General features: G+C 48.4%; 1 protein-coding gene across 3 annotated transcripts; it reads left to right on the top strand.

Moving 5' to 3' along the window:
* Positions 1 to 23,614, top strand: LOC137300246 (coatomer subunit zeta-1-like). Of its 3 annotated transcripts, none has more exons than XR_010958047.1 (10): positions 1 to 197; positions 6,100 to 6,168; positions 6,279 to 6,360; positions 9,063 to 9,154; positions 12,652 to 12,707; positions 13,562 to 13,639; positions 14,147 to 14,198; positions 14,325 to 14,432; positions 17,053 to 17,091; positions 22,067 to 22,139. XR_010958047.1 is itself a non-coding variant. In XM_067969358.1 (10 exons), exons 1-10 carry the CDS (start codon positions 111 to 113, stop codon positions 22,112 to 22,114), a joined length of 636 nt encoding a protein of 211 aa, XP_067825459.1. In that variant the 5' UTR covers positions 3 to 110; the 3' UTR covers positions 22,115 to 23,614. The 3 variants fall into 3 exon arrangements, 2 of the variants coding, with proteins under 2 accessions (XP_067825459.1, XP_067825460.1); XM_067969358.1 differs by lacking the exon at positions 14,325 to 14,432 and adding an exon at positions 20,426 to 20,458 and having other exon boundaries at positions 3 to 197; positions 22,067 to 23,614; XM_067969359.1 differs by lacking the exon at positions 14,325 to 14,432 and having other exon boundaries at positions 12 to 197; positions 22,067 to 23,614.
* Positions 23,615 to 24,479: the final 865 nt, after the last annotated feature.

The following is a 24,479-nucleotide window of genomic DNA, read 5'->3' as shown; positions in this document are numbered from 1 at the left end:
GAGAAAAAGAAGGGAATCTGAGTCAAACCGCATAAGAGCGAGCAATTACTGGGAGCTGGGAGTCATCCAGAATCCCGTCATACACCGTTCCAGCCTAAATAAATCCTCTTATGGAAAGGGAGCCAGTGAGAGAGGCTGGGAGTGGATGCGAGATTTGTCCACGTCGGCACTACGGCACCATGGATCCCTCAGCGCTGGTACGGTGTGTAATATTTTAAGCATTTTTCTCCCCTTTAGGCCATGTCACCTTCGGTGGGAGATGCCTCTTGTGAACCAGACTATGAGGAGGGTGAGATCAGCCCTTTCTCTTCAGATTGGCCTTTTCTTTCCTCGCTGATTTGGCTTAAGATTTATTTTTCTGGCATTTTTCACATACCAGTTTGTACAGATATCGAGCCCGGGCAGTAAGACTCTGTGTAACAAAAGTTCACCGGACTCCGGCTACAAGATCAGTTGCTAAGTTTTTGTTATTGTTTGTGAAAATAAAATTAGAAGCTGGTTCAGTAAAATGGAACTAAAGGGCTGGTTTGTTCCTTCCCAGTTTGTGTGTGGAGGGAGGGGGAAAAAAATTCAAGAAAAAAACTGAGCGTCAGCTGGTGTAAAATCGGTCGAAATGTTGATTTTAATTTGATACAAAGTTCGGAGTTTTTGCAGGTTCAGATCCGGGCTCGTCTGCTGAAACTGATCATGTCGATACCACGTTGAAATGCAAGGAAAACATTTAAAGAAAGGTTTTTATTCCGACCTTTTAAAAAAAATAGGTGATTTAAAAAAAATACTGTCCGATGAGACTATTCCTGACTCCTCCCCCCTCACCCCCCCCGAGGACCCACCGTGTGCCGAGGTCTCCCAAGCCGAAGGTTCTGTCATACACTCCGGCTCTGTACCTGAGAAAAGTCAGTGCATGACAGAACTTTGTTTTGGGAAGACCCGAACTCCGACCTAAAACCAGGCGAACTGGCGAAAGGCTGCAAACTCTCCCAGTTGTTAAACAGAAGACGATTTATAGTTTTATATATATATTTTTTTAAAAGTTAACTTTTTTTTGATAACACAGTTACTTCAAGAGCTGCGAGGAGACATGGAAGGTATTGTGAAGTTTGGGTGGAGTTTTTGATTTCTCTGCTCGGTGAATGATTTGAATTGTGTCTGTGTGAAGTTTTACTGATCGTCCTCAGTCAATCTGTGATGTGGCGCTGGCGGGGACACGTGTAACGCTTCCGGGCAGCCTGCGTAAAGAGAAATGTTGGTGTGAATCGCAGGTAGAGAACTGGTTCAGCCACTGGGAGCAACCATTCCAAACATCGTGACTAAACGCAGCTTAAAGCCTGCCTTTTCACAACAGTCGTGCACCAGGTTGCTTTTAAACAGAATGTGCAGAGTTCCCTACAAATCTCAGAAAGTCAAGTCGGATGGGAGGGAGGGATTAGGGTTAATTTCTGTGCCTTTTCATTGCTGCTGATTTAAGTTCTCTGCAAAGTTAAACACTAAAAGGACTCGTTTGCATATGTTACAGTCATTTATTGTATGTGACGCACTTTGAGAGGTGATAAAGTGCTATATGAACATAGGGTCTACACCTCGCACGGTGCAAAAGTAGGTCGAAAAAACTGACTTTTATTTAAAAATAAAACACAGATTTTGGCACTTTCTACGTTTCAACAACAGCTTTCATTTATACCGCGCCTTCAAAGCCGTAAAACGTCCCAAGGCACTTCACAGTGTAATCAGACAAAAAATTGACACCAAGCCAAAGAAGGAGGTATTTAGGACAGGTGACCAAAAGCTTGGTCAGAGAGGTGAGGAGAGAGAGAGGTGGGGTTTAGGGAGGAAATTCCTTAGCTTAAGATCTGGAAGGCTGAAGGCACAGCCGCCAATGGTGAGGTGAAGGGAGTGGAGGACGCACAAAAGGCCAGAATTGGAGGAACGCAGAGATCTCAGAGGCTTGTAGGGCTGGAGGAGGTTACAGAGATAGGGAGAGGGGGCGAGACCATGGAGGGATTTGAACACGAGGATGAGAATTTTAAAATCGAGGCGATTTCAGGACAGTTCACTCAATAACCAGCTGGATGGCAATGCTGGTCTCACTGCCACCCTGTCAGAAACTGTTGGCAGGGTGGTGGGGCCAGAGTGGAGGGGGGGGGGGTCATCAGTCCCACTGCCAGGTTTTACTATTTGCTGCAAGTCACTTTGTTTCTCTTATACAGGCAGTCAGCTGAGAGGGAAAGTAGATCCATCGCGGAGGGACCCCCCCTCACACATCGACCCACCTTTTCTCTGCAGCTGCTGACTGACCTGCTGTGTATTTCCAGCCGTTTCTGTTTTTGTTTCAGATTTCCAGCATCTGCAGTTTTTTTTTCCTTTTTATATTTTTAATTTTCTGCATTCACCAACTCCTCCTCCTTGTGGCCCCTGAACTGAAGGTGGGAAATTACCACACAGAAAACCAAGGGCTCAGACCAGGATCTTACCAAACCTTGAGATGCTGTACACTAACATTCTGTGTCACTAGTGCCTTAATGTTCCGTGTCACCAGTGCTGTACATTAACACACTAATGTCCTGTTTCACCAGTGCTGTACACTAACATCCTGTGTCAGCAGTGCTGTACACTAACACACTAGCGTCCTATGTCACCAGTGCTGTACACTAATACACCTTACACATTAGCACACAATTTACATGAAATCTCGTCTAGCAGACACTTTATCATTGTTTTGTACCCAATCGCTTTAAATAGCCAGTGTACTCTGTAGTATGGGCCAGAAACAACATTATTTATGTTGCTTGTTTCCTTCAGTGATTAACAACATCCATTTGGAGTGCGGCCTCGTTAACTGCATGATATCCTTTGCTCCACAATGGGAACAATGTCAGTGTGGTCCTCGAACCTGGGTCTTTCCCATGTGCGACTCTATAAAGCCTGAGAGTCTCGGGCAATTTGTCCGTGTGCTGTGGGACAGTGAGGGGCGGTCAGACTCTGACCATTCTACACACTGGCAGCAGGAAATGAAAATGTCAGCGAATGACCTCTCAATCTTTACATCCTGGACTTCTGATTGGCTGCACAACTCTTAAGCTAAGTCAGCCAACTATGAAACAAAACACTTGCCCTCACTCCCAGAATGGGAAGTGCGAACATAGGAAGAAAGACTTGTATTTATAAAGTGCCTTTCACAATATCCCAAAGCACTTTATAGCCAATGAATACTTTTTGAAGTGTAGTCAATGTAGGAAACATGGCAGCTTATTTGTGCACAGCAAGATCCCACAAACGGCAATGAGATAAATGACCAGAGAATCTGTTTTTAGTGATGTTGATTGAGGGATAAACATAAACAGGGATAAAATGCAGGACACCGGGGAGAACTCCCCTGCTCTTCTTCAGAATAGTGCCAGGGGATCTTTTACGTCCACTTTAGAGGGCGGACAGGGCCTCGGTTTAACATCCCATCCAAAAAACGGCACCTCCGGCAATGCAGCACTCGCTCAGTACTGGGACCGGGAATGTCAGCCTGGATTATGTGTTCAAGTGTCTGGAGTGGGACTTGAACCCTCGATCTTCTGACTTAGAGGCAAAAGTGTTACCCGCTGAGCCACACATCTGATCACCCCGGGTTGAAATATTCCACCTGAGTGTGCAGAGCAAGGGTTTGGGACTGAGGTGTGCAAACTGGCATGTCCCGTACTTCAGCGAAACTGGGATCGGGGCAACGCAGGGACAGTCAGAGGCCCGTACTTCTGCCCTCTTCTCCCCTTGGCTCAGACCTTATGTTGGTGTTGCATTGACCTGATCATTTTGTCAGCCAGGCCCTTGAAAGTTCAAAGTTGTGTTTGATTCATTTGGCCTTCTCTGTCTGTCTCTCTGTTGAATGGACAGCTCAGGCTTACTGCCAGATGCAGAGGCTCAGTAAATATTGTGTTACAAAACATGTTTACCTTTCATGTTGTGACGGTGTGTTGTTCCTGACATTGCCACTGGAGCCTTGCTCCCTCTTACTGTATAATTACGTCCCATTTATAGTGTAGAGTTTGTGCCACATAAAGAGGTTCAGTGATGCCCCATTTCCACTGCAAAACTAAGAGCCAAGTCTGCGCAATTATTTCCACGCTGTGATTGTGACTAAGGCCACGATTTTAATTCCCCCCCCCCCACCACAACCTGGCAGAAACCGGCCCGGGGGAGGGTTGGGGGGGCCAGTTAAAATGAGGGGAATGACTAACCCCCCTGCCTTCCCGCCAGGTCCCGATATTAACCTGTTCTTTTTGACCAGCCCCAAGCTGGAGGGGTCCCCTTTAAATATGCAGATCAGGTCCCGATTGGCAATTTTAGTCTGAGGCCTGAGCGGGGGGGAGCAGTGATGGCTTACCCCCCGCCCCCCACCAGGCCAGACCTGCCGGGAGGGGCATCGTAGGCCAGAGGAGGTCCATGCAGGTAAGTTTATACGTTTTATTTTAGGTTTCCTTGTGGGCCAGGAGGGGCAGGAGTGAAGCTCACAAAAAAGCTTTGGGCCTCCCTTACCCCGGGCCCCCACCCCGCCCCCCCCACTGCCGGGGACTGAACCCGTGGGTCCCTTTAATATCGGGTCCTAAGTGCCTGATCCTGGACCCTGGATGATGGGGTAAGGTTGATGCACAGGGCAGATCAGCATCATGATGCTGGCTGGTTAGAAAGAGCGAGTTTGCATTCACACAGGATCTTATCACATCTTTAAGAGGTCCCAAAGTGCTTCACAATCAATGAATTACGTTTGAAGCACTACGTAGGCAAGTGAGACAGCCAGTCCGCACACAGCAAGATCTGGCCTTCATTGTATGAGGATTTGAGTACAGGAGCAGGGATGTCTTACTGCAGTTATACAGGGCCTTGGTGAGACCACACCTGGAGTATTGTGTGCTGTTTTGGTCTCCTTACCTAAGAAAGGATATAGTTGCCATAGATGGAGTGCAGCGAAGGTTCACCAGACTGATTCCAGGGATGGCAGGACTGTCGTATGAGGAGAGATTGGGTCGACTCGGCCTGTATTCACTAGAGTTTAGAAGAATGAGAGGGGATCTCATTTAAACATTTAAAATTCTGACAGGGCTCGACAGACTGGATACAGGGAGGATGTTTTCCCTGGCTGGGGGGGGGGTCCAGAATGAGGGGTCACAGTCTCAGGATACGGGGTAGGACATTTAGGACTGAGATGAGCAGAAATTTCTTCACTCAAGAGGGTGGTGAACCTGTGGAATTCTCTACCACAGAAGGCTGTGGAGGCCAAGTCACTGAATATATTTAAGAAGGAGCTAGATAGATTTCTAGACAGAAAAGGCATCAAGGGGTATGGGGAGAGAGTGGGAATATGGTATTGAGATAGAGGATCAGCCAAGATCATATTGAATGGCGGAGCAGGCTCGAAGGGCTGAATGGCCTATTTTGTATGTTTCTGTCCCACAATCAGCGAATGAGCAGATGATCTGTTTTCTTTGGTTTTGGCTTGGTTAAGGGACAGGATCACTCCCCTGCTCTTCTTCCAATAGTGGCAGTGGGATCTTTTATGTCCACCTGAGAGGGCGGACGGGGCGTTGGTTTAATGTCTCATTGAAAGACGGCACCTCTGACAGTGCAGCACTCCCTCAGCACTGGCACCGGGAATGTCAGCCTGGATTATGGGCTCAAGTCTCTGGAGTGGGACTTGAACCCATGACCTTCTGACTCAGACAGTGCCACAGAGAGCAAAGGGTGACACTGGTACAGGTCGGCAGAGCTCTCCCAGAGTACAAAAATCCAGCACCGCCTGTCACTCACTCTCACTGGATGAGAGGAGACTCTTACCCAAGCTGCCTCCCTCAGTGAATTTTGCTGCTGTTTGAACCGGGCTGTTTCCAGGTTCCCAGTTGGGGCCCGAGATGGAGGTTCTCATGGGGCAGAAATATAGCAGCAGGCAGACTCACCCTCAGGTACTAAACACGCTCCCGGTAGGCAAGCAGATGAAGCATTGACAGCAACTCAAACCGTGACGGGGTGGAAGCTGTAACCGATTTTAAAAACGAGCACCAATGTTGGATCTGGTTGAAAATGTCCGCTCTTTGTGTTTCCCTCATGCTGTGGTTTTAGGAGCCGACTCTCTACACCGTCAAAGCAATCGTCATCCTGGACAATGATGGGGAGCGGCTGTACGCCAAGGTAACTCCTAAAGGTTGCAGTTTGAAGGTGTTGTTTCCTCAGTGACATCCATGGGAATGATCCTACCTCTCTCTCTCTCTCTCTCCCCCTCTCGCTCTCTCTCTCCACAGTATTACGATGATACCTATCCCTCCACCAAGGAACAAAGGAGTTTCGAAAAGAATATTTTCAACAAGACACATAAAAATGACGGTAAGTGTAGCCCCCCCCCCCACCTTGGCTTACCCTCTCCTAATCTCTCCTACCTGCACTCCCCTCCTCAGAGTGGCTGTGGGTTTTGTTGGGTTTGGAGAACGTCACTGTCAAACCTGATCCGCTCCTCATGCAAACTGCGTTCAGTTCTGGGCACCGCACCTCAGGAAGGATATACTGGCCTTGGAGGGGGGGCAGCGCAGATTCACCAGAATGATACCGGGGCTAAAAGGGTTAGATTATGAGGACAGATCGCATAAATTAGGCTTGTAGTCCCTCGAGTATTGAAGATTAAGGGGTGATCTAATTGAGGTGTTTAAGATGATTAAAGGATTTGATTGGGTAGATAGAGAGAAACTATTTCCTCTGGTGGGGGGAGTCCAGACCAAGGGGGCATAACCTTAAAATTAGAGCCAGGCCGTTCAGGGGAGATGTCAGGAAGCACTTCACACAAAGGGGAGTGGGAATCTGGAACTCTCTCCCCCAAAAAGCTGTTGAGGCTGGGGGTCAAATGAAAATTTCAAAACTGAGATAGATAGATATTTGTTAGGCAAAGGGTATTATGGGTTACGGAACCAAGGTAGGTAGATGGAGTTAAGATACAGATCAACCATGATCTAATTGAATGGCAGAAAAGGCTAGAGGGGCTGAATGGCCTACTCTTGTTTCTATTACTGGACAGCAATCAGGAATGGGCACCCTGGCTGATTCCCCACCCACCCTCTCTAGCCCAAAGGGACTGAAGCCAACCCTGGTGCCCATAATGCTGCCTGGCTGAGATCAACTGATACCACACTGACCAGAGATGGGGCCCTGGGAGTCTGGTTTGTTTGGCTCAGTATCACACTGGGTGGTGCACTACACATTGGGGTGGCAGTGCCGTAGATGATCGTTTTGGAAAACCGGAATTTTTTTAATTCATTCTCGGGATTTGGGCAGCGTTGGCAAGGCTGGCATTTATTGCCCATCCCTAGTTTCCCCTTGAGAAGGTGGTGGTGGGCCTTTTTCTTGAACCATTGCTGTCCGTGTGGTGAAGATGCTCCCACAGTGCTGTTAGGTAGAGAGTTCCAGAATTTTGACCCAGTGACGATAAAGGAACGGCTGATATATGTCCAAGTCGGGATGGTGTGTGACTTGATGGGGAACTTGGAGGTGATGGTGTTTCCATACGCCTGCTGTCCTTGTCCCTCTAGGTGGTGGAGACCCTGGGTTTGGGAGGTGCTGTTGAAGAAGCCTTGGCGAGTTGCTGCAGTGCATCTTGTAGATGGTACACACTGCAGCCACGGTTTGCCGGTGGTGGAGGGAGTGGATGTTTAAGGCCAGTGGATGGGGGTTTCAATCAAGTTGAATTGTAAAACAGTTAAAAGGTACTGAGACCAGGCAAAGGTCACTGAGGGTTTGTGGGCTGTGCTTACGGAAAGCAGGTGGCTGCGTCTTTGATATCAGGTTTGTTTATGTGCACCAAGAGTTGACGTGAAGTTCTTTTTAAAAAATAAGATTATGAAATCCTCCCTGTGTAACGGTAGATGGAGTTCAATGTGGGAAAGTGTGAGGTCATACACTTTAGACCTAAGAAAGATAGACCAGGGTATTTTCTAACCGGTGAGCAGCTCGGAACGGTGGGGGAGCAGAGAGATTTAGGGGTCCAAGTACAGAAATCACTAAGAGCTGGTGGACAGGTACAAAAAATAATGAAAAAGGCTAATGGAATGTTGGCCTTTATCTCAAGGGGGCTGGAATACAAATGGGTGGAAGTTATGTTGCAGTTATATAACTCAGGTTAGATCCCATCTGGAGTTACTGCATTTAGTTCTGGGCACCTGGAAGGATATAATGGCCTTGGAGGGAGTGCATTGCAGATTTACCAGAATGATACTGAGGCTAAAGGGGTTAAATTACGAGGACAGGTTACATAGACTAGGCTTGTATTCCCTTCAGTATAGAAGATTAAGGGGTGATCTAATTGAGGTGTGTAAGATGATTAAAGGATTTGATAGGGTAGGTGGAGAGAAACTATTTTGTTTGGTGGGGGGAGTCCAGAACAAGGGGGCATAACCTTAAATTTAGAGCCAGGCCGTTCAGGGGTGATGTCAGGAAGCACTTCTTCACACAAAGGGGAGTGGAAATCTGGAACTCTCTCCCCCAAAATGTTGTTGACCCTGGGGATCAGTTGAAAATTTCAAGACTGTGATTGATTGATTTTTGTTGGGTAAGGGTATCAAGGGATATGGAGCCATGGTGGGTAAATGGAATTAAGATACAGATCAGCCATGATCTAATTGAATGGCGGAACAGGCTCGAGGGGCTAAATGGCCTCCTCCTGTTCCTATGATTTCCACTATTCTTTGTGTGAAGAAGTGCTTCCTGACATCACCCCTGAACGGCCTGGCTCTAATTTTAAGGTTATGCCCCCTTGTTCTGGACTCCCCCCACCAGAGGGAATAGTTTCTCTCTATCTACCCCATCAAATCCCTTGAATGAACTTAAACACCTCAATTAGATCACCCCTTAATCGTCTATACTGAAGTGAATACAAGCCTAGTCTATGAAACCTGTCCTCAGAATTTAACCCTTTTGGCTCCAGCTCTGCTTAAAAATGAAGACTGGGCACTAGTCTGAGAGGAGAGGGGAAAACTGGAGGGAAAAAAGTGTTTGATGATCCCGGCAGAATTCTGATCCTCTCTGTCCTTTGACTGATACAGGTGAAATTGCATTCCTGGAGGGACTGACCATCATCTATAAAAGTTCTGTTGATCTGTATTTCTACATCATAGGAAGTCCGCAGGAAAATGAGGTAAAAAGCAAACCCTTCTTTCGCTCAGTAAGTGAAATGCCACACACACATGTTGGGAAGCACTACGTGGAGACCACGTACATCTGCACAGAGCAGAGGGAAGTTGTTGCCTGCTCATTCTGACAGAGCCTCCTGGTTGAACAGCTCAGAGCAACACTAGCAGGGGCCTCGAGGGTATCAGCCACTTTCTGGCTCTCTTCCTTACAACTGGCACAATAAGGATCAATAAGAACTGGGGAGAAAATGGAGGCATTCACACTTTACAGAATTCATCATCTCTATAATAATGCTCGGTAATGTAGAGTAACGTAGTAACAGAGTAATATAGTAAGAAATAGTGACATAGTAACAAAGAGTAAGATAATAAAGAGTAGCATTACAAGGTAGAGTTAAAAAGTAACAGAGGAACAGTAATGTAGCAACATAAAGTTAACTAGTAACATAAAGTTAACTAGTAACTTAGAATTCGTAATGGATTGTAACATAGTAATGACTGTGGGGTAGACCTTGACTTTGTGCGATTGTGTAAAACGGGTGAAAGTGAGTCGACAGCCTGTTTTAAATCTCTCCCCATTGACTTCAACAGGAAGAAGTATTGGGAGAGTGATTTACACTATCGCACAGAGTCAAAATCTACCCCATGTGTGATATTAGTGTACGAATACTTTCTAGTGATACTCCTTTGTGAACTATTTTAACCCATTTATTTTAAGCAGGTTGTTTTAAAATAACAAAGAGATGTCACAGAGACCTGTACTCTAATACTACAAACAGTCATTTCTAGGTTAGAGCAACAGACATATAACTCAGGCAGGGTAGCATTGCTACATCTCACCTTTCCATCCAATTATCCTCTCTCTTTCCTGTGAGATATTATAGTATCATAGTAGGTACAGCACAGGAGGAGGCCATTCGGCCCATCGTGCCTGTGCCGGCTCTTTGAAAGAACTATCTAATTAGTCTCATTCCCCTGCTCTTTCCCCATAGCCCTGTAAATTTTTTCCTTTCAAGTATTTATGCAATATCTCGCACACCTTTATAAAATGTAACAACCATCAACCCTTTCACATAGAATCATAGAATGGTTGCAGCACAGAAGGAGGCCATTTGGCCCATTGAGCTCGTGCTGGCTTTTTGTTGGAGCAATCCAGTTAGTCCCATTCCCCTGCTCTTTCCCCATAGCCCTGCAAATTTTTTCCCTTCAAGTATTTATTCAGTTCCTTTTTGAAAGCCACGATTGAATCTGCTTCCACCACCTTTTCAGGCAGCTCATTCCAGATCATGACAACTCGCTGCGTAAAAAAGTTTTTCCTCATGTCGTTCTTTTGCCAATCACCTTAAATCTGTGTTTTCTGGTTCTTGACCCTTCTGCCAATTGGAACTGTTTCTCTTCATTTACTTTATCTAAAACCCTTCATGATTTTGAACGCTTCTATCAAATCTCCTCTTAACCTTCTCTGCTCTAAGGAGAACAACCCCAGCTTCTCCAATTTCTCAGCAAAACAGAAGTCCTTCATCCCTGGAACCATTCTCCTTAAAACCTGCCTCTTTGACCAAGCTTTTGGTCACCTGTCCTAATAGCTCTTTTTGTGGCTCGGCGTCAAATTTTGTTTGATAATCGCTCCTGTGAAGCGCCTTGGGACGTTTTACTACATTAAAGGTGCTATATAAATGCAAGTTGTTGTTGTTTCTGTGCTATAAATTCTCTGTAATAGGAGTTATAAGATATTAAGGGGAACAGATAGGGTGGATAGAGAGAAACTATGTCCGCTGGTTGGGGATTTTAGGAGTAGGGGGCACAGTCTAAAAATTAGAGCCAGACCTTTCAGGAGTAAGATTAGAAAACATTTCTACACACAAAGGGTGGTAGAAGTTTGGAACTCTCTTCCGCAAACGGCAATTGATACTAGCTCAATTGCTAAATTTAAATGTGAGATAAGATAGCTTTTTAGCAACCAAAGGTATTAAGGGATATGGGCCAAAGGCAGGTATATGGAGTTAGATCACAGATCAGCCATGATCTTATCAAATGGCGGAGCAGGCACGAGGGGCTGAATGGCCTACTCCTGTTCCTAGTGGGTGGGAGCACAGACCCCACCTCATGGCACTTCGCCATTCTCCAAAAGCCAACCGATGTCTCTTAGGTTTTTAGATCAGCTGCCATTTGGATGTGACGTCGCGGGGGCCCAATTACTTCTCAATGTACGGCAGGTTTACCTGTTTTGTGCAGGAATAAGACAGGCAGAACCAGCGGGATTCCTGTTGGGGGGGCCGCATTTTCCCGGGTGAGGTGGGGGTGAGTTTGGGGTTCTCCGGTTACCGCCCCTGTCACTGCCAGAAAAAAAAACTCAAGTCCTGAAGCACTGTTGGCTGTGAGCCAGAAGGTCATGAGTTCAAGTCCCTCTCCAGCGCTTTAATCCAGGCTGACACTCCCAGTGCCGGTACTGAGGGAGTGCTGCACTGTCAGAGGTGCCGTCTTTCAGATGAGATGTTAAACCGAGGCCCCGTCTGCCCTCTCAGGTGGATGTAAAAGATCCCACAGCACCGATTTGAAGAAGAGCAGGGGCGGTTCTCCCCGGTGTCTTGGGCCAATATTTATCTCTCAACCAATACCACTAAAAAACAGGGATTATCTGGTCATTATCACGTCGCTGTTTGTGGGATCATGCTGTGCACAAATTGGCTGCCGTGTTTCCCTACATTATAACAATGACTACACTTCAAAAGTACTTCAAGGGCTGTACATTCTGAGGTTGTGAAAGGCCGATATAAATGCAAGTTCTTCTTTCTTTTTACCCGACTACACCCTGAGTGAGTAATTTGTCCAATGATCGCAGTGACACGGAACCGAGTGGAAAATCAAGAACAGAATGGGCTGATTGCCTGCGTTCACCATTGATAGCAAAATGGACATTCCACCCTATAAACAACAGGCAAAGGCCTCCATGCCCATCGGTCCCTTCCCTTTCTGATTGACCTGAACTCTATCCCATATCTTCTCCCCATATCCCTCAATCCCATCTCTCTCTGGGAAACTCACCCACTTGCCTCTTGAATCCACTTACATTGTCCACTTCAGTGACTCTCTCCAGTAACTAATTCTATAGTCCACTGCCCTCTGACCTCTTGTCCCTCCCTTCGTCCCGCCATTGGTGGCCATGCCTTCAGCCATCTGTGACCCACACTCTGAAATTCCTTCCCTAAACCTCTCCACCTCCCTCTCCGCCTTTAAGACCCTCTTTAAAACCCAGCTCTCTTGACTGAGCTTTGGGTCAATGCTCCTGATCTCTCCTTCTTGAGCTCACGTCCATTCCTCTGACTGATTACCCTTCTGTGAGGCATCTTGAGCCCTTTTGCTATGTTAATGGCACTATATAAATGCAAGTTGTTGTATCAGTGTAAGTGTGGTTTTCCCCATATAACACATTAGTATCAGTACATGACGTACACCAGTTGGAATATCATGTGATGTGTAACAGGAGTCTGTCTGTTTGCAGCTGATGTTAATGGCCGTTCTCAATTGCCTCTTCGATTCTTTGAGCCAAATGCTACGGTAAGCGCGACCTTTAAAACTCTCATTCCTGTTCAGCCTTTAATCTGTGTAATTACAGCCTGGTGAAAACATTCTATCCCCCGATTCCTCCATTCGTTCCCCACCGATTCCATCCCCCTCACCAGCCATTGTCTCAGGCTGAACCAGACGTCCTTTTGACCTGAAGCTGAGTTTCTGACCCCATATCCTCTCCATGAGAAAGACCACCTAATTCCATCTCCGCCCCTGCCTCAGCTCATCTGCTGCTGAAACCCTCATCCATATCTTTATTACCTCCAGACTCGACTATTCCAATCCTCTCCTGGCCGGCCTCCCATCTTCACCTTCCATAAACTTGAGCTCATCCAAATCTCTGCTGCCCGTATCCCAACTCGTACCAAGTCCTGTTCGCCCATCACCCTTGTGCTCGCTGACCTCCATTGGCTCCCGGTCTGGCAAGTCTCGATTTTTAAATCGTGTTCAAATCCCTCCATGGCCCTCGCCCCTCCCTATCTCTGTAACCTCCTCCAGCCCTACAACCCTCCGAGATCTCTGCGCTCCTCCAATTCTGGCCTCTTGCGCATCCCTGATTTTCATTGTTCCACCATTGGCTGCCGTGCCTTCAGCTGCCTGGGCCCTAAGCTCTGGAATTCCCTCCCTAAACCTCTCTGCCTCTCCTTCCTTAAGTCGCTCCTTAAAACCTACCTCTTTGACCTTGGGTCGTTTTACGACGTCTAAGGCGCTATATAAATGCAACTTGTTGTTGTAATTCCCCGGTACCAATCATTGCCCAATCACATTAGTGAGGAGGTCAGTAAATGAAATAATAAACCATAACTTTGTATTTTTTTATTGATCCATTTTATATTCTTCAGGAAGAACGTGGAGAAGAAGTCTCTGATGGACAATATGGATGGGGTCCTGCTCATCATGGATGAGATTGTGGATCGAGGGTGAGGCTACGTTAACGTTTTCCGTGGTTTTTCAGGCCAATCTGCGCGCCCCGAGGCGGCCATGTTTGTGGGCAGTGCATCGTGGGAGATTGTAGGCCCACGGCCTGTGAGTTTCTGCCCATTTTAAGGGTTTAATTATGAGGACAGGTCTCGTAAACTTGGCTTGTAATCCCTTGAGTTTAGAAGGTTGAGGGGTGATCTAATTGAGGTGTTTAAGACGATTAAAGGATTCGATAAGGTAGATAGGGAGAAACTATTTCCTCTGGTGGGGGGAGTCCAGAACAAGGGGGCATAACCTTAAAATTAGAGCCAGGCCGTTCAGGGGTGATGTCAGGAAGCACTTCTTCACACAAAGGGGAGTGGTGGAAATTTGGAATTCTGAATGACAGTGTGGGGGAGCTGGATTAACATCAGTAGAGATACAGTCTGTCACATACTGAAACCACTGTTTTGTACGTGTTGTCCTGTGTTTTTACATTGATTTCTATCCTTCTGCCCCTCTGACAGGGTCATTTTGGAGAGTGATCCACAGCAGGTCATACAGAAAGTGAATTTTAGGGTAAGTGTCTGTTCTGGAACATTCCTCGATCCCCCTCCCCTTTGCTCTCTCCTGTTTCTGGCGACTGTATCTTCATTCTTTTCTCTCCCTCTGCCCGTTTTTTCTCTCTCCCTCTCTCCGTGTCAGGCGATTTCTGAGCCAGCCTATGGTTTCGTTCTCTTCGACTATCTGACGACCAGCGATAACAGCGAGGACCAGTCCCGTCGGCCGCAGAATTAGCGATCGGCAGTGCAGGTACACGTGTGGATCGCTGAATGATGTCAGTCCGCCCTCTCACTGCATGCTGTTCCTGTCAGCCTGATGGAGACTTGCCTGACTGAAGTGCCTTTATCTGGCTATTTATACAACATCACGAAAGCCAGGAGAATTGGTGCTATTGGCTGTTCACAGCTGAGGAGGCATAAGTGAGGGAGAAAGAAAGTTAGAAGGATGTGCAGATAGGGAGGAGGCTCGTGTGGAGCATAAACACCGGCACAGACCAGTTGGGCCGAATGGCCTGTTTCTATGCTGTTAATTCTATGCAAAGTAAAGAAAATCTTGCATTTCTATAGCACCTTTCACAACGTCCCAAAGCGCTTTACAGCCAATGAAGTAATTTTTCAAGTGTAGTCATTGTTGTAATATAGGAAATGTGGCAGCCAATTTGCGCACAGCAAGATCCCACAAACAGCAACATGGTAATGACCAGATAATTCTTTTAGTGATGTTGTTTGAGGGATAAATATTGGTCCCACTCACCAGGGAGAACTCCCCTGCTCTTCTTCAAAATAGTGCCATGGGATCATTTACATCCACCTGAGAGGGCAGACGGGGCCTCTGTTTAACATCTCATCCGAGCAATAGCACCTCCCAACAGTGCAGCACTCCCTCAATATTACACTGGATTGTGTGCTTGAGTCTCTGGAGTGGGACTTGAACCCACGACCTTCTGACTTAGTTGACAAGAGAACTACCCACTGAGCCACGGCTGACACCTTAAGGGATTTACAATTAGCCTTTGGGCCCCGAGACTGGGGAGGAGATAATCTCAGCAGGGGTTCCTGCTCCTGATCATTGTCCAGTGACCCCTGCTGAAATTTGTGTGCATCAGGGTCGGGCATGGGTGCGATGTCCCATATAGTTCAACAGGCCTGTTGTTAACCACTGTCTAGGCTCGCACGTGAATAATGAGCCCTTGGGTGAAGAGCAAGAAGGTGACTTGTGGCTACGAGTCAGCACCTGGAGGACAGGAGGGGAATAAACTGTCTGGGTTGAAATTCTAATGGGGCTTACACCCAGAATGTTGCCCCCAGAGTGCAGTGTGACACCTGTGTGGGGAGTGAACGGTCAAAGTAAATAGGAAACCAGCCCTGGGAATCCGAAATGGAAACCGCAAATGCTATAAGTGCACAGCAGGTCAGGGAGTGTAGGTCAAGGGTCAATGACAGGTTAACGATTCAGGCACAAACTTTTCTCAGAGCTCGATGAGTTCTGTAAATAGCCAATCGCGTCTGTACAGCGTCCGATATATTTTGTTGATATCCTCCGAGATCTCTGCGCTCCTCTAATTCTGGCCTCTCGCGCATCCCCGATTTCCATCGCTCCACCATTGGCGGCCGTGCCTTCAGCTGCCTGGGCCCCAAGCTCTGGAATTCCCTCCCTAAACCTCTCCGCCTCTCTCTCCTCCTTTAAGATGCTCCTTAAAACTTACCTCTTTGACCAAGCTTTTGGTCACCTGTCCGAATATCTCCTTACGTGGCTCGGTGTCAAATTTTGTTTGATAATCGCTCCTGTGAAGCACCTTGGGACATTTTACTACATTAAAGGCGCTATATAAATGCAGGTTGTTATTGATGGGGCTCCGTCTCTTCGGGCTTCCAACGATTTTCCCCATTATTTCCCATTATCCTCTGATTTAAACACTCATTTTCTTCTGTTTATTTTCTCTGGATATGAACTGGTATTCCAAAATCCCGAGCTCGCTCTCTCTCCCTGCCCTGCTCTCCGATTAAATTAAGGCGGCTGTAGGCTTCGGCTTCTGTCTAACAAGATCGTAAGTCCGTTCTTTACAAACAGGCTTACGGTTTGGTTACGACACACATGATTTCCCCCCCCCCCACCCCGTGAGTCCTCATTTTCGGAATTGTGAATCTGCTCCCGTTGTGAAATTGGGCTCAGTGAGAATCGGGGGGGGTGGGGGTCATGTGGGAATTCCAGAGCTCTAATATAACGATTTCCCTGTTCACAGGGTCAGCAGTGGCTCAGTGGGTATCACTCTCGCTTCTGAGTCCGAAGGTCGTGGGTTCGAGCCCCACTCCAGAGACTTGAGTACGTAATCCACGCTGATACTCCCAGTGCCCCCACTGAGGGAGTGCTGCACTGTCGGAGGTGCTGTCATTAAACCAAGGTCCTGTCTGCCCTCTTAGGTGGATGTAAAAGATGCCATGGCACTATTTGAAAAGCAGGGGAGATCTCCCCGGTGTCCTGGCCAATATTTATCGCTCAACCAACATTTAAAAACAGATTATCTGGTCATTATCACATTGCTGTTTGTGGGATCTTGCTGTGCGCAAATTGGCTGCTGCATTTCCTACATTACAACAGTGACTACACTTTAAAAGTACTTCATTGGTTGTAAAGCGCTTTGGGACGTCCGGAGACCGTGAAAGGCAAGTTGGTCCGGTCTTCTTTTGTTCACTCACATGAGTGATCGTTTCTCTCTCCCTCTGATTTGCGCTGAACTTTTGTCTCTTTCTCTCCTCCTCCGATTTCGAAAGGTGCAAAATAAATCTTGAAGGATGTACGGGACGGGCCTGTAGCTTTAATTATTTGCTAGGCTTGAGTCTTACCGAGACCTTGTAATCTGTCCTTCCAGGTCGATGATACTCCTTTAACAGAACAGAGTATGGCACAGGTAAGACCCATTTGTGACGACACTACACTTTTGGACATTCAAGGTGTTTCCCCTCCGATTCACGTCCCCTCCCCCACCATCTTCATCACTGACTCTCAGATAATGATGTAAACTTTATTTAAAAGGCACTGAGAGAGTCAAGATGAGAGACTGACCCTCACGCAGAGAGGCTGGTGTGGGGAGTATCCCCAGGAATTGAAGGGGGGGCTTGAATTTCCACAGGGAGGAGGGGGAGAAATTAACCCCATTTCTGCTGCTTCTCCCCCGGGGTTTCCAAGGATTTTCCGCCAAAGTTACGGTGGACAATCGGGAGAACCAACCCCCGAATATTCAACCCATTGGTATTTATCCCGGAGGGTTGAGAGAGACCAGGGCGGAGATTTGTGAGGCACTGAGAATCATTAGGAGGGAGTCTCTGGCTACTGGGGAGGTCATGATGTGGAGATGCCGGTGATGGACTGGGGTTGACAATTGTAAACAATTTTACAACACCAAGTTATAGTCCAGCAATTTTATTTTAAATTCACAAGCTTTCGGAGATTTTCTCCTTCCTCAGGCAAATGTTTCAAGAGCTCCTTGAAGCCTGAAGGCTTCAAGGAGCTCTTGAAACATTTGCCTGAGGAAGGAGAAAATCTCCGAAAGCTTGTGAATTTAAAATAAAATTGCTGGACTATAACTTGGTGTTGTAAAATTGTTTACTACTGGGGAGGTGCCAGTGGCTTGGAACTAATGTGGTGACTATAATTAAAAAGAGGGACAAAACAGACACCGGGAACAACAGACCCATTAGTCTTACCTCCAGTCCACGTAAAATAAAGGAATCGATTATCAGGAGTAATCTCGAGGATTATCTGTACCCGGTTAACAGTGGGCAGCACGGATTCAGAAGGGGACGATCCTATCTGTCCAAACTCCTCGACTAGTGTGAGGAAATGATAACCCAAGTGGATTGTGGGAAGGTCTCCGGTTCGATTCATAGGAACAGGACGAGGCCATTCGGCCCCTCGAGCCTGTTCCGCCATTCGATTAGATCATGGCTGATCCGTATCTTAACTCCATTTACCCGCCTTGGTACCGTGACCCTCAATACCCTCACCTAACAAAAATCGATCAATCTCAGTTGTGAAATTTTCAATTGTCCCCCAGCCTCGACAGCTTTTTGGGGGAGAGAGTTCCAGATTTCCACTCCCCTTTGTGTGAAGAAGTGCTTCCTGACATCACCCCTGAACGGCCGAGCTCTAATTTTAAGGTTATGCCCCCTTGTTCTGGACTCCCCCCACCAGAGGAAATGGTTTCTCTCTATCGACCCTATCAAATCCTTTAATCATCTTAAACACCTCGATTAGATCACCCCTTAATCTTCTATACTCAAGGGAATACAAGCCTAGTCTATGCAAGCTGCCTCGTAATTTAACCCTTTTAGCCCTGGTATCAGTCTGGTGAAGATTCTTGGTCCGTACTGAGTTTGTAGGACAAGGGGACGATGATAGAAACAGGGAAAAGACAGATTCAAGACTGATATCAGGAAAGCCCCATAGCACACAGAGTGATTACAACCTGAATGGACTCAGGGTCAGAGAGTGGAGGCCAGAACTGCGGAGTGATTCAAGAGGCAGTTACAGGCTGTGATGGGGAGAACTGAAAGCTTCTTTGGAAAGATGAGCTAAACTGGGGCAAATCACCTCTCTCTCACTGTGCTGATATTTACCGAGATCGAGACTCCAGAACTTTCTGTCCTTGTGTCAGTGTGAAAGTCCAGTCTATCCCAGCAATTCCTGTTGTGTGTCAGTGTCTGTCTCTCACACCTTCCTGTGAGTTTTATTCTCTGTAATTTTTGCTGCTTTCTTAACATCGCTTCGCTGCCTGGTTAAGGGTGTTTTTGTGCACGTATGTGTGTGTGTGTGTGCGCGTGTTTGTGTGCGCGCGTGTGTGTGTGTGTGTGTGTGTGCGTGTGTGTGTGTGCGTGTTTGTGTGCGTGTTTGTGTGTGTGTGTGTGTTTGTGTGCGCGTGTGTGTGCGTGTTTGTGTGCGTGTGTGTGTGTGCGTGTTTGTGTGTGTGTGTGTGTGTGTGTGTGTGCGTGCGTGTTTGTGTGTGTGTGCGTGTTTGTGTGTGTGTGTGCGTGTTTGTGTGCGCGTGTGTGTGTGTGTGTGCGTGTGTGTGTGTGCGTGTTTGTGTGTGCGTGTTTGTGTGTGTGTGTGTGCGCGTGTTTGTGTGTGTGTGTGCGCGTGTTTGTGTGTGTGTGTGTGTTTGTGTGTGTGCGTGTGCGTGTGCGTGTGTGTGCGCGTGTTTGTGTGCGCGTGTTTGTGTGTTTGTGTGTGTGTGAAAGTCGGGTCAGCATGTGGCCAGCCTCGACTGCAATTTCCCCTCCTCCGTCACATAAATAAATACCCGGCTGACACTCACTGTTTAGACTCACACTTGGAGAATGGTCCCTCGAGCACGATACAGGAGGACAGTCAGTGACACTGAGTCCCGTAACCACCCCCAGTGTGAGAGGAGAGGGTAGAAAATTCCCCAGGAAGGGGAATATGTGGAGCAGATGTCAGAGTATTGATGTCAGGGGATGAAAGATGACAGGAAACAGTGAGCGAACACTGTGATGTTATAAAAGGAACAAAATAGCTGTTTGTCTGGAGGGGAGGGAGATTATAGGAACAGGAGGAGGCCATTCAGCCCCTCGAACCTGCTGTACCGTTCAATTAGATCTTAGCTGATCTGTACCTCAAACCCATTTACCTGCCATGGCTCCATTACCCGAGATACCCTCACAAAACTTTATCAATCTCAGGCTTGAGAGCTCCAATTGACCCCCAGCATCCACAGCCTTTTTGGGGGAGAGAGTTCCAGATTTCCACTCCCCTTTGTGTGAAAAGTGCTTCCTGATTTCACTCCTGAACGGCCTGGCTCTAATTTTAAGATTGTGCCCCCCTTGTTTTGGATCCCCCCACCAGAGGGAATAGATTCTCTGCAGTTACCCTATCGAATCCATTTATCATTCTCAACACCTCCATCAGGTCACCTCTCGACCTTCTAAACTCAAGGGATGACGAGTCCAGGTAACCCTGTGTCACTGTCACGGTCGCTGGGTGAATGCGTGTGCTGGGTGTGACTGTGGTGGAAGTTCGAACATAAGAAATAGGAGCAGGAGGAGGCCACTCGGCCCCTCGAGCCTGCTCCACCATTCAATCAGATCATGGCTGATCTTCGACCTCTACTCCACTTTCCCGCCCAATCCCCACATCCCTTGATTCCCTTAGTGTCCAAAATATCTATCGATCTCAGCCTTCACCCAGAGTTACTCTCTAATCCTTTGTCTCCGTCTTCCCCTGTGCAGCAAATCTCCAAGAAGCTGGGAGTTACTAACAATGTAAGTCTCAGTGATGTCTGTTGTGTGAGCTTTACACATTCGGCCCGTACCTGAGAGGGTGGGTTGTGTCCAGTCCAGGCCTGTGCCAGGGCACGAGCGTTTCGCACGGAGGGTCCCCCAGCCTGAGTGTGTGATCGAATGCAAGGAGGGCAGCTCCCCCCTCTCCCCACCTACCCTCTCCCCTCCCAGGAGGCAAAGTCGAGGCAATGATTTACCCCACCTTCCAGCCGTGGGAAGGCTGCTTTTTTGTACTGCTCAGTCTGAGGGGCACATCCGATCCCCTCCCAGGAGAAGCTGTGGGTTAGCCCGAGAGATTTAGGGGATAATTTTAACCCAATGCACTGGGCGGGAATTACATAGAATTTACAGCACAGAAACAGGCCATTCGGCCCAACTGGTCCACGCTGGTGTTTATGCTCCACACGAGCCTCCTCCTACCCTACTTCATCTCACCCTATCAGCATATCCTTCTATTCCTTTCCCTCTCATGTGTTTATCCAGCTTCCCCTTAAATCCAATAAAGGGGAATGAAACCGAGTGGATATAAAACGGAGATCTGACCTGAATCCACCTGACTGAATCCCTTTAGTTTCAGTTTTCTGTAAGTTCTCATCTGCTGGGACTGGGACTGGGAGTGGGAGATGGGGGGTTTGCGGGGTGTGGGGAGTGGGAGGTGGGGGTTTGCGGGGTGTGGGGAGTGGGAGATGGGGGGTTTGCGGGGTGTGGGGAGTGGGAGATGGGGGGTTTGCGGGGTGTGGGGAGTGGGAGATGGGGGGTTTGCGGGGTGTGGGGAGTGGGAGATGGGGGGTTTGCGGGGTGTGGGGAGTGGGAGATGGGGGGTTTGCGGGGTGTGGGGAGTGGGAGATGGGGGGTTTGCGGGGTGTGGGGAGTGGGAGATGGGGGGTTTGCGGGGTGTGGGGAGTGGGAGATGGGGGGTTTGCGGGGTGTGGGGAGTGGGAGGTGGGGGTTTGCGGGGTGTGGGGAGTGGGAGATGGGGGGTTTGCGGGGTGTGGGGAGTCGGGGTGGGGGGCTGCAGTGTGTGTCAGGGCCGGGCCGGGCCGGGGGAGCAAAGGCCCCGACTGAACCCCCGAACCCCCAGGATCAGGAACTCTGGGCCTGCACCACCATCTGCTGGTGTGGGTTGGTATAGTCAGTGGCCAATCCCGCCCCGGGGTCACTGGATGGATTAACACTGTGGGCCCCCCCCCGACATCAGTCTTGGCCCCGGGGAGCTTTATTCTGAGTCATGTGGCCAGTTTGGGGATCGTGGTGTCAGCTGCAGACTGGGAGGGGGTCGATGGGACCATTCACGGGGCAATCGGGACACTACAACAACAACTTGCGTCTTTAACACAGTAAAACGTCCCAAGGCGCTTCACAGGAGCGTAATCAGATAAAACTTGACACCGAGCCACATAAGGAGATATTAGGACACGTGACCAAAAGGGGGTCAAGGGCAGGGGTGAGAGGGCAGGTGGTGAGAAGGTCAAGGGCGGGTTTCTTTTAAAGCGAAATATATTTCAATAATAAAATGGGGTGCTGACGGTGACACTTTAAGGAGGGTCAGTGTATTAAATAACCTCCTGTCTTTTTTCTTTTCTTCTCTAGGTTCTCCAGTCAGCAAAGGAACAGATTAAATGGTCGCTGTTAAAATAAAGCGGGAATCTTTCCCTTTCCCCTCTCTGCTCTTCCCGTCTGTCAAACACCGTGAACCGTGTCATTCAGAATCGCAAACTGTGGCACCGTCATTCAGCAGACAGATACAGACGAGGAAGGCAGACCAAGTCCGCCCATCCAGACCCCGCCCGTCCAGTCCCCGCCCACCCGTCCAATCCCTGCCCTACCAGACCCCGCCCACCCATCCAGTCCTCGCCTGCCCATCCAGACACCGCCCGACCAGTCCCCACCCACCTGTCCAATCCCTGCCCGCTCATCCAGACCCCGCCCGTCCAGTCCCCGCCCGACCAGACCCCCCCCCCCCCCCCCGGCCTGTCCAGTGCCCGCCCGTCCAGTCCCCACCCACCCGCCCGTCCAGACCCCGCCCGTCCAGACCCCGCCCGTCCAGACCCCGCCCGTCCAGACCCCGCCCGTCCAGACCCCGCCCGTCCAGACCCCGCCCGTCCAGACCCCGCCCGTCCAGACCCCGCCCATCCAGACCCCGCCCGTCCAGTCCCAACAGTCTCACCCATCACAACATCCAACTCCTGAATGACTCCAGGTTTTAGTGTCCATTTCTGTACACAGGAGCCCATTTTAATAAAAGACAGACTTGCTTCTCTTTAGCACCTTTCATGACCTCAGGTCGTCTGAAAGTGCCTTACAGCCAATGAAGTACTTTTTGAAGTGTAGTCACTGTTGTAATGTAGGAAACACGGCAGCCAATATGCGCACAGCAAGATCCCACAATCAGCAATGAGATAAATGACCAGATAATCTGTTCAGGGCTGAATACTTTTTGAATGAAGTCGGGAGAGAATTGCAGACTGAACTCTTGGATCGTGATCCTACTATTTGCAACTTTGGGCTTTCCAATCCCCTCCCCCACCGCCCTCTAGATCTCTGAGTCTCTTGGCCGAGAGTCTAGCCAACTCATCTCGAGCCTCTGCCAGGCCGTCTTGGTAAAACCCGGGGCAGACAGTACGGCAGGAAGTGAGGGGTCACTTTCCCATTCCCTCTCCCAATGGGCACAGCTAAGATCCAGAACCTAATAGGCGTCTTTAAAATTACGTTGGGGTTAGATAGGGGAGACGTAGAGAAGATGTTTCCACTTGTGGGGGAGGCCAGAACCAGGGGCCATAAATATAAGATAGTCACTAATAAATCCAATAGGGAATTCAGGAGAAACTTCTTTACCCAGAGAGTGGTGAGAATGTGGAACTCACTACCACAAGTAATTGAGGTGAATAGTGTAGATGGATTTAAGGGGAAGCTCGATAAACACATGAGGGAGAAAGGAATAGAAGGATATGCTGATAGGGTGAGATGAAGTAGGGAGGGAGGAGGCTCGTGTGGAGCATAAACACCAGCATGGACCAGTTGGGCCGAATGGCCTGTTTCTGTGCTGTGGACTCTATGTAACTGTAACTCTATGCAATAACTGTGTTCCTGTATTACATATCGTATCTATAATAACTAAAAATCCTGTGTCTGTGCGCATTTCCTGTCTACAAAACCTTATTTCCTGTTGTCACATTTTTGTCACACTTCTGTGACAACTTTTTTCCATGAACGGTGTGTTTTTTTTAGGACTGTGACCTGCAGCGGGCGATCCTCGAGGCCACCACGGGGGGGGGAGGGGGAGGGGAAGTCTCGACAGGCCCGGATTGTGAACGGGTTCCTCCAGGACCAGTATAATAACCTCCACCCCCCGTGCTTAATGTCAGCGCATGCAGGGACCCCCGGAGGTGATCAAACTCTGACATGAGCTGCGGGTTAAAAGGCATTGTGACCATCTGCCTCTCGTGCAAAAAGGCACGATCGTGCACCCTTTACACTAGGGTCGCCATTCCTCCCGGATTGTCCCGGAGTCTCCCGGAATTGAAGATTAATCTCCCGGACACTGCTGCGAGCAAAAACCAGAGAGAAAAATCATCAGGGGCATTTCTTTGAACCACTTTCGTTATAAAGATATTGGAGATAGGAGGGAAAGGCTGATTGATTGACAGTCAAGAATCGTCCAATCAAGTAATGAAGAGTCTGTTCGCCCTCCAATCAGTGTGGGAAGGCGGGGCACTGCGAGGATGGGCGGGTCAGGTGACCAATGGCGGGAGGTCATGTGACAAAACCTCCTGGAATACGTCCAACCAAGAGTTGGCGACCCTCTCCCATACACAAGTGTTCAGTAGTGATGGGCTGTTCACACTTATGGGGGACACGATGGGAGGCAAGAATGGGGTTGAGATTCAGGGTTTGTGGCTTTCAAGGGAAAATGGACGATCACGGTAAAAGTCCTGGAATCCTATTTAGTAGAAACACACTTTGATCTAAAATTATACAGCACAGAAGGAGGCCATTCGGCCCA

The sequence above is a fragment of the Heptranchias perlo genome, chromosome 30 (genome assembly GCF_035084215.1).
Source record: "Heptranchias perlo isolate sHepPer1 chromosome 30, sHepPer1.hap1, whole genome shotgun sequence".
Lineage (NCBI taxonomy): Eukaryota > Metazoa > Chordata > Chondrichthyes > Hexanchiformes > Hexanchidae > Heptranchias > Heptranchias perlo.
The sequence above is the reverse complement of the archived record's forward strand: the minus strand, read 5'-3'. Positions and strand labels throughout refer to the sequence as shown.